The sequence below is a fragment of the Oncorhynchus nerka genome, unplaced genomic scaffold (genome assembly GCF_034236695.1).
Source record: "Oncorhynchus nerka isolate Pitt River unplaced genomic scaffold, Oner_Uvic_2.0 unplaced_scaffold_1215, whole genome shotgun sequence".
In the NCBI taxonomy this organism is placed as follows: domain Eukaryota; kingdom Metazoa; phylum Chordata; class Actinopteri; order Salmoniformes; family Salmonidae; genus Oncorhynchus; species Oncorhynchus nerka.
In genome coordinates this window covers 20,486-30,738 of record NW_027040118.1, presented here as the reverse complement: position 1 = coordinate 30,738, position 10,253 = coordinate 20,486, and the positions used below count along the sequence as shown (strand labels likewise).

Genomic DNA, 10,253 nt, shown 5'->3' with positions numbered 1-10,253 from the left:
GTAGAGATACTGGAGTGATAGATGTGCAGGTAGAGATACTGGGGTGATAGATGGTGCAGGTAGAGATACTGGAGTGATAGATGTGCAGGTAGAGATACTGGGGTGATAGATGGTGCAGGTAGAGATACTGGAGTGATAGATGTGCAGGTAGAGATACTGGAATGATGGATGTGCAGGTAGAGATACTGGAGTGATAGATGTGCAGGTAGAGATACTGGAGTGATAGATGTGCAGGTAGAGATACTGGAGTGATAGATGTGCAGGTAGAGATACTGGGGTGATAGATGTGCAGGTAGAGATACTGGAGTGATAGATGTGCAGGTAGAGATGTGCAGGTAGAGATACTGGAGTGATAGATGTGCAGGTAGAGATACTGGAGTGATGGATGTGCAGGTAGAGATACTGGAGTGATGGATGTGCAGGTAGAGATACTGGAGTGATAGATGTGCAGGTAGAGATACTGGAGTGATAGATGTGCAGGTAGAGATACTGGAGTGATAGATGTGCAGGTAGAGATACTGGAGTGATGGATGTGCAGGTAGAGATACTGGAGTGATAGATGTGCAGGTAGAGATACTGGAGTGATAGATGTGCAGGTAGAGATACTGGAGTGATAGATGTGCAGAAGATGAATGTGCAGGTAGAGATACTGGAGTGATGGATGTGCAGGTAGAGATTACATTTAACATTTACATTTAAGTCATTTAGCAGACGCTCTTATCCAGAGCGACTTACAAATTGGTGCGTTCACCTTAAGACATCCAGTGGAACAGCCACTTTACAATAGTGCATCTAAATCTTTTAAGGGGGGTGAGAAGGATTACTTTATCCTATCCTAAGTATTCCTGAAAGAGGTGGGGTTTCAGGTGTCTCCGGAAGGTGGTGATTGACTCCGCTGTCCTGGCGTCGTGAGGGAGTTTGTTCCACCATTGGGGGGCCAGAGCAGCGAACAGTTTTGACTGGGCTGCGCGGGAACTGTACTTCCTCAGTGGTAGGGAGGCGAGCAGGCCAGAGGTGGATGAACGCAGTGCCCTTGTTTGGGTGTAGGGTCTGATCAGAGCCTGGAGGTACTGAGGTGCCGTTCCCCTCACAGCTCCGTAGGCAAGCACCATGGTCTTGTAGCGGATGCGAGCTTCAACTGGAAGCCAGTGGAGAGAGCGGAGGAGCGGGGTGACGTGAGAGAACTTGGGAAGGTTGAACACCAGACGGGCTGCGGCGTTCTGGATGAGTTGTAGGGGTTTAATGGCACAGGCAGGGAGCCCAGCCAACAGCGAGTTGCAGTAATCCAGACGGGAGATGACAAGTGCCTGGATTAGGACCTGCGCTGCTTCCTGTGTGAGGCAGGGTCGTACTCTGCGGATGTTGTAGAGCATGAACCTACAAGAACGGGCCACCGCCTTGATGTTAGTTGAGAACGACAGGGTGTTGTCCAGGATCACGCCAAGGTTCTTAGCGCTCTGGGAGGAGGACACAATGGAGTTGTCAACCGTGATGGCGAGATCATGGAACGGGCAGTCCTTCCCCGGGAGGAAGAGCAGCTCCGTCTTGCCGAGGTTCAGCTTGAGGTGGTGATCCGTCATCCACACTGATATGTCTGCCAGACATGCAGAGATGCGATTCGCCACCTGGTCATCAGAAGGGGAAAGGAGAAGATTAATTGTGTGTCGTCTGCATAGCAATGATAGGAGAGACCATGTGAGGTTATGACAGAGCCAAGTGACTTGGTGTATAGCGAGAATAGGAGAGGGCCTAGAACAGAGCCCTGGGGACGCCAGTGGTGAGAGCGTGTGGTGAGGAGACAGATTCTCGCCACGCCACCTGGTAGGAGCGACCTGTCAGGTAGGACGCAATCCAAGCGTGGGCCGCGCCGGAGATGCCCAACTCGGAGAGGGTGGAGAGGAGGATCTGATGGTTCACAGTATCGAAGGCAGCCGATAGGTCTAGAAGGATGAGAGCAGAGGAGAGAGAGTTAGCTTTAGCAGTGCGGAGGGCCTCCGTGATACAGAGAAGAGCAGTCTCAGTTGAATGACTAGTCTTGAAACCTGACTGATTTGGATCAAGAAGGTCATTCTGAGAGCGATAGCGGGAGAGCTGGCCAAGGACGGCACGTTCAAGAGTTTTGGAGAGAAAAGAAAGAAGGGATACTGGTCTGTAGTTGTTGACATCGGAGGGATCGAGTGTAGGTTTTTTCAGAAGGGGTGCAACTCTCGCTCTCTTGAAGACAGAAGGGACGTAGCCAGCGGTCAGGGATGAGTTGATGAGCGAGGTGAGGTAAGGGAGAAGGTCTCCGGAAATGGTCTGGAGAAGAGAGAAGGGAATAGGGTCAAGCGGGCAGGTTGTTGGGCGGCCGGCCGTCACAAGACGCGAGATTTCATCTGGAGAGAGAGGGGAGAAAGAGGTCAGAGCACAGGGTAGGGCAGTGTGAGCAGAACCAGCGGTGTCGTTTGACTTAGCAAACGAGGATCGGATGTCGTCGACCTTCTTTTCAAAATGGTTGACGAAGTCATCTGCAGAGAGGGAGGAGGGGGAGGAGGAGGATTCAGGAGGGAGGAGAAGGTGGCAAAGAGCTTCCTAGGGTTAGAGGCAGATGCTTGGACTTTAGAGTGGTAGAAAGTGGCTTTAGCAGCAGAGACAGAAGAGGAAAATGTAGAGAGGAGGGAGTGAAAGGATGCCAGGTCCGCAGGGAGGCGAGTTTTCCTCCATTTCCCCTCGACTGCCCGGAGCCCTGTTCTGTGAGCTCGCAATGAGTCGTCGAGCCACGGAGCAGGAGGGGAGGACCGAGCCGGCCTGGAGGATAGGGGACATAGAGAATCAAGGGATGCAGAAAGGGAGGAGAGGAGGGTTGAGGAGGCAGAATCAGGAGATAGGTTGGAGAAGGTTTGAGCAGAGGGAAGAGATGATAGGATGGAAGAGGAGAGAGTAGCGGGGGAGAGAGAGCGAAGATTGGGACGGCGCGATACCATCCGAGTAGGGGCAGTGTGGGAAGTGTTGGATGAGAGCAAGAGGGAAAAGGATACAAGGTAGTGGTCGGAGACTTGGAGGGGAGTTGCAGTGAGGTTAGTGGAAGAACAGCATCTAGTAAAGATGAGGTCGAGCGTATTGCCTGCCTTGTGAGTAGAGGGGGAAGGTGAGAGGGTGAGGTCAAAAGAGGAGAGGAGTGGAAAGAAGGAGGCAGAGAGGAATGAGTCAAAGGTAGACGTGGGGAGGTTAAAGTCGCCCAGAACTGTGAGAGGTGAGCCATCCTCAGGAAAGGAGCTTATCAAGGCATCAAGCTCATTGATGAACTCTCCGAGGGAACCTGGAGGGCGATAAATGATAAGGATGTTAAGCTTGAAAGGGCTGGTAACTGTGACAGCATGGAATTCAAAGGAGGCGATAGACAGATGGGTAAGGGGAGAAAGAGAGAATGACCACTTGGGAGAGATGAGGATCCCGGTGCCACCACCCCGCTGACCAGAAGCTCTCGGGGTGTGCGAGAACACGTGGGCGGACGAAGAGAGAGCAGTAGGAGTAGCAGTGTTATCTGTGGTGATCCATGTTTCCGTCAGTGCCAAGAAGTCGAGGGACTGGAGGGAGGCATAGGCTGAGATGAACTCTGCCTTGTTGGCCGCAGATCGGCAGTTCCAGAGGCTACCGGAGACCTGGAACTCCACGTGGGTCGTGCGCGCTGGGACCACCAGATTAGAGTGGCCGCGGCCACGCGGTGTGGAGCATTTGTATGGTCTGTGCAGAGAGGAGAGAACAGGGATAGACAGACACATAGTTGACAGGCTACAGAAGAGGCTACGCTAATGCAAAGGAGATTGGAATGACAAATGGACTACACGTCTCGAATGTTCAGAAAGTTAAGCTTACGTAGCAGGAATCTTATTATGAGAGATACTGAGATACAGATACAGAGATACTGGAGTGATGAATGTGCAGGTAGAGATACTGGAGTGATGGATGTGCAGAAGATGAATGTGCAGGTAGAGATACGGGGGTGCAAAGGAGAGAAAATAAATAACAGTATGGGGATGACTTAGGAGGAGGGAGGAGGCTTGTAGAGAATGATGACTCTGATCTATGACCTTTACTCCTTATTACAGCCTTAATATTACATCAACTAGTTTCTGTCTGTCCTTCCTTCCTTCCTTCCTTCTTCCTTCCTTCCTTCCTTCCTTCCAGCCACTTAGACACACACACTGTGGCTCCCCTCTCAGGGCATGACATTAGAGTAGATGCCCTGATTACCTTATCACACAAACAAAAGCTGCCCTCGGGACATGACAAACTGATTTGAATATTAGCTTTTAGGACCCGGGGGCGGTGCTGTGACTAGTGGCATTTCAGGTGTGTGTGTTTAATGTATTCATCTCTCTCCTCCTCCTCTCCAGGGTGAGAGAGGCAGCCATGACCAGCCTGATGGAGGTGACTCTGTGTGTGGTGGGCACCGCTCCACAACTACTCTCACCAGGCCTGTGAGTAGCAATGGAATAACTTCCTCAATCACACTGTACCACTTTAACACCTTTATTAATTTGTAAGTCGCTCTGGATAAGAGCGTCTGCTAAATGACTTAAATGTAAATGTAAATGTTATAGAGCCCTCATAAACCCTTCATAAGGCCCTCATAAACCCTTCATAAGGCCTTCATAAGGCCCTCATAAACCCTTCATAAGGCCCTCATAAACCCTTCATAAACCCTTCATAAACCCTTCATAAGGCCCTTCATAAGGCCTTCATAAACCCTTCATAAGGCCTTCATAAACCCTTCATAAGGCCTTCATAAACCCTTCATTAGGCCTTCATAAACCCTTCATAAGGCCCTCATAAACCCTTCATAAGGCCCTCATAAACCCTTCATAAGGCCTTCATAAACCCTTCATAAGGCCCTCATAAACCCTTCATAAGGCCCTCATAAACCCTTCATAAGGCCCTCATAAACCCTTCATAAGGCCCTCATAAACCCTTCATAAGGCCCTCATAAACCCTTCATAAACCCTTCATAAGGCCCTCATAAACCCTTCATAAACCCTTTATAAGGCCCTCATAAACCCTTCATAAGGCCTTCATAAACCCTTCATAAGGCCCTCATAAACCCTTCATAAACCCTTCATAAGGCCCTCATAAACCCTTCATAAGGCCCTCATAAACCCTTCATAAACCCTTCATAAGGCCTTCATAAACCCTTCATAAGGCCCTCATAAACCCTTCATAAGGCCCTCATAAACCCTTCATAAGGCCCTCATAAACCCTTCATAAGGCCCTCATAAACCCTTCATAAACCCTTCATAAGGCCCTCATAAACCCTTCATAAACCCTTTATAAGGCCCTCATAAACCCTTCATAAGGCCTTCATAAACCCTTCATAAGGCCCTCATAAACCCTTCATAAACCCTTCATAAGGCCCTTAAACCCTTCATAAGGCCCTCATAAACCCTTCATAAACCCTTCATAAGGCCCTCATAAACCCTTCATAAGGCCCTCATAAACCCTTCATAAACCCTTCATAAACCCTTCATAAGGCCCTTCATAAGGCCTTCATAAACCCTTCATAAACCCTTCATAAGGCCTTCATAAACCCTTCATAAGGCCTTCATAAACCCTTCATTAGGCCTTCATAAACCCTTCATAAGGCCCTCATAAACCCTTCATAAGGCCCTCATAAACCCTTCATAAGGCCCTCATAAACCCTTCATAAGGCCCTCATAAACCCTTCATAAGGCCCTCATAAACCCTTCATAAGGCCCTCATAAACCCTTCATAAGGCCTTCATAAACCCTTCATAAGGCCCTCATAAACCCTTCATAAACCCTTCATAAGGCCCTCATAAACCCTTCATAAACCCTTCATAAGGCCCTCATAAACCCTTCATAAGGCCTTCATAAACCCTTCATAAGGCCTTCATAAACCCTTCATAAGGCCCTCATAAACCCTTCATAAGGCCCTCATAAACCCTTCATAAACCCTTCATAAGGCCTTCATAAACCCTTCATAAACCCTTCATAAGGCCCTTATAAACCCTTCATAAACCCTTCATAAACCATTCATAAGGCTCTCATAAACCCTTCATAAGGCCCTTATAAACCCTTCATAAACCCTTCATAAGGCCCTTATAAACCCTTCATAAGGCCCTTCATAAGGCCCTTATAAACCCTTCATAAGGCCCTTATAAACCCTTCATAAACCCTTCATAAGGCCTTCATAAACCCTTCATAAGGCCTTCATAAGGCCCTCATAAACCCTTCATAAGGCCCTCATAAACCCTTCATAGATGTTTCGTAGATCATGTATAAGCATTCTCTATAGAAGGTGGGAGAAGGTGTTCATCTCTCCTCGTCTCTCCTCCTCATCTCTCCTTATCTCCTCTCATCTCTCCTTATCTCCTCTCCTCCTCTCATCTCTCTCCTCCTCATCTCCTCTCCTCCTCTCATCTCTCTCCTCCTCTCCTCCTCAGGGTGAATGGTATGATGTGTAGCTTGGCCCAGCAGTCAGCAGAGAAGATCGACCGCTACAGAGCCCATGCTGGATCAGTGTTCGTCAGGCTCCTCCATAGTAACAACCCTGCAGTACCTCACATCCCCCACCGAGAGGAGCTGCTCGCCATCTTCCCTACGTGAGTCTAAACACATTTACATTGCTGTCATTTAGCAGATGATGTTATCCAAAGTGACTTACATCAGAAGGTAGCTAGGTGAGACAACCACATTACAGTCAGTACATTATCCCTCAACAGAGTAGTTATCAGGTAGCTAGGTGAGACAACCACATCAGTCACTACATTATCCCTCAACAGAGTAGTTATCAGGTAGCTAGATGAGACAACCACATTACAGTCAGTACATTATCCCTCAGAGTAGTTATCAGGTAGCTAGGTGAGACAACCACATCAGTCACTACATTATGGCTCAGGGTAATCTCAGGGTAATCTCATACAATACTATGGATGGCTCAGGGTAATCTCATACAATACTCTATGGATGGCTCAGGGTAATCTCATACAATACTATGGATGGCTCAGGGTAATCTCATACAATACTCTATGGATGGCTCAGGGTAATCTCATACAATACTATGGATGGCTCAGGGTAATCTCATACAATACTATGGATGGCTCAGGGTAATCTCATACAATACTATGGATGGCTCAGGGTAATCTCATACAATACTCTATGGGTGGCTCAGGGTAATCTCATACAGTGGGCATGTTTCAATGAAAGATTTACATTTCAGTTCAGTTGAAAAACTAACTGGACCCCGTGTGTGTCTCTGTGCTCTCAGTGAAGGGGCAGAGAGTCTGAACTGGAACGCTCCGTCTCAGGCCTTCCCCCACATCACCCAGCTGCTCAGACTGCCCCAATACCAGTACCACACACTGCTGGGGTTGACCGTGTCTGTAGGAGGACTGACTGAGTCTACGGTACGTGTCTGTAGCCCTGTGTCTGTAGCCCTGTGTCTGTAGCCCTGTGTCTGTAGCCCTGTGTCTGTAGCCCTGTGTCTGTAGCCCTGTGTCTGTAGCCCTGTGTCTGTAGCTCTGTGTCTGTAGCTCTGTGTCTGTAGCTCTGTGTCTGTAGCTCTGTGTCTGTAGCTCTGTGTCTGTAGCTCTGTGTCTGTAGCCATGTGTCTGTATCTCTGTGCCTGTAGCCCTCTGTCTGTAGCCATGTGTCTGTAGCAGTGGAGACTCCTCAGAGTGAATTTCATAAAAATGCAAATTGTGAAATATAAAAGTTATCCTTTTCCACATGCCACCAAATAATGGATTAAAACTGTTTTGCAATGAAGGTCTACAGTAGTACCATGGTGTACCCGGAATCTAGTCGTGAAAGCGTAAGCTACAGCTAGCTAGCACTGCAGTGCATAACATGATGAATCTAGTCGTGAAAGCGTAAGCTACAGCTAGTTAGCACTGCAGTGCATAACATGATGAATCTAGTCGTGAAAGCGTAAGCTACAGCTAGCTAGCACTGCAGTGCATAACATGATGAATCTAGTCGTGAAAGCGTAAGCTACAGCTAGCTAGCACTGCAGTGCATAACATGATGAATCTAGTCGTGAAAGCGTAAGCTACAGCTAGCTAGCACTGCAGTGCATAACATGATGAATCTAGTCGTGAAAGCGTAAGCTACAGCTAGCTAGCACTGCAGTGCATAACATGATGAATCTAGCGTAAGCTGAACTGCAGCGTAAGCTACAGCTAGCTAGCACTGCAGTGCATAACATGATGAATCTAGTCGTAGCTAGCACTACAGTGCATAACATGATGAAAAGCGTAAGAATCTACAGCTAGCTAGCACTGCAGTGCATAACATGATGAATCTAGTCGTGAAAGCGTAAGCTACAGCTAGCTAGCACTGCAGTGCATAACATGATGAATCTAGTCGTGAAAGCGTAAGCTACAGCTAGCTAGCACTACAGTGCATAACATGATGAATCTAGTCGTGAAAGCGTAAGCTACAGCTAGCTAGCACTACAGTGCATATAACATGATGAATCTAGTCGTGAAAGCGTAAGCTACAGCTAGCTAGCACTGCAGTGCATAACATGATGAATCTAGTCGTGAAAGCGTAAGCTACAGCTAGCTAGCACTACAGTGCATATAACATGATGAATCTAGTCGTGAGCAGCGTAACATGATGCTACAGCTAGCTAGCACTGCAGTGCATAACATGATGAATCTAGTCGTGAAAGCGTAAGCTACAGCTAGCTAGCACTGCAGTGCATAACATGATGAATCTAGTCGTGAAAGCGTAAGCTACAGCTAGCTAGCACTGCAGTGCATAACATGATGAATCTAGTCGTGAAACCGTAAGCTACAGCTAGCTAGCACTGCAGTGCATAACATGATGAATCTAGTCGTGAAACCGTAAGCTACAGCTAGCTAGCACTGCAGTGCATAACATGATGAATCTAGTCGTGAAAGCGTAAGCTACAGCTAGCTAGCACTGCAGTGCATAACATGATGAATCTAGTCGTGAAAGCGTAAGCTACAGCTAGCTAGCACTGCAGTGCATAACATGATGAATCTAGTCGTGAAAGCGTAAGCTACAGCTAGCTAGCACTGCAGTGCATAACATGATGAATCTAGTCGTGAAAGCGTAAGCTACAGCTAGCTAGCACTGCAGTGCATAACATGTGGTGAGTAGTTGACTCAAGGAGAGAGAAAGACAATAGTTCAACAGTTTTAAACAAATACATTTTTAAAAAAATGTAAACGAACGAGAAGCAAGAGTGAGTGAGAGACCAGTGCGCGAGAGAGCTACTGTAGCTATATTTCTTCTTCTTTTTCTTCACTTACTTAGCTAGCTAATGTAGCTAGCTAGTTTAGCCTACTGAAACACCCTGCTCAAACAGAGAGGGATGCTATGTTAGCTAGCTGGCTATGACTATCCAACAGAGAGGGATGCTATGTTAGCTAGGTGGCTATGGCTATCCAACAGAGAGGGATGCTATGTTAGCTAGGTGGCTATGGCTATCCAACAGAGAGGGATGCTATGTTAGCTAGCTGGCTATGACTATCCAACAGAGAGAGATGCTATGTTAGCTAGCTGGCTATGACTGTCCAACAGAGAGGGATGCTATGTTAGCTAGCTGGCTATGACTATCCAACAGAGAGAGATGCTATGTTAGCTAGCTGGCTATGACTATCCAACAGAGAGGGATGCTATGTTAGCTAGCTGGCTATGACTATCCAACAGAGAGGGATGCTATGTTAGCTAGCTGGCTATGGCTATCCAACAGAGAGGGATGCTATGTTAGCTAGCTGGCTATGGCTATCCAACACTGGAACTCTTCCAAGTGAAGGTAAGCTTTTGGTTTTGTTAATGTTTTGCCACTGGGGCCCGTCTGTGTAACTGATAAACTGCTTGTTGACTGTACACTGCACTGCATGATTGTAGTGGGTTCACTAACGGGTTAGTCCTAGTAGCCATGTTGACTATGACGTGACAACAATGTAGGCTGTGTGCGGTTAGCGGTCATGATATGAAGGTTTGGCTTGGAAAAGGTTTTTTCGCCTGGTCACAGACAGCTAATGTGTTGTGCACTGAAGTCCACAAGCGAAGGGAAAAGGTGAGAGGGGGAGAGCACGTAGATAGATGTGAGAAGGAATTTATATACACAATGAGCTGTTTGTATGTGGCTGCTATGAAAGAGAACTGTGTATGCGTGTGCTCAGGGGTGTGTTCATTGCACCGATTCTGTTGAAAAACCGGGATAAACATACCTGAATTTGTCCAATAGAAACTTTTGTTTGCAACTGTTGGACTAATGAT

General features: G+C 47.5%; 1 protein-coding gene across 1 annotated transcript in view; it reads left to right on the top strand.

The window, feature by feature from the left end:
• Positions 1 to 8,141, top strand: part of tbcd (tubulin folding cofactor D) — a 93,037-nt gene extending 84,896 nt beyond the window's left edge. Inside the window, 3 exon segments of the mRNA XM_065015918.1 lie at positions 4,377 to 4,460; positions 6,440 to 6,598; positions 7,264 to 8,141. Of these exon segments, the coding sequence (XP_064871990.1) occupies positions 4,377 to 4,460; positions 6,440 to 6,598; positions 7,264 to 7,444 (424 nt within the window). The 3' untranslated portion in view covers positions 7,445 to 8,141.
• The last annotated feature ends 2,112 nt before the right edge of the window (positions 8,142 to 10,253 follow it).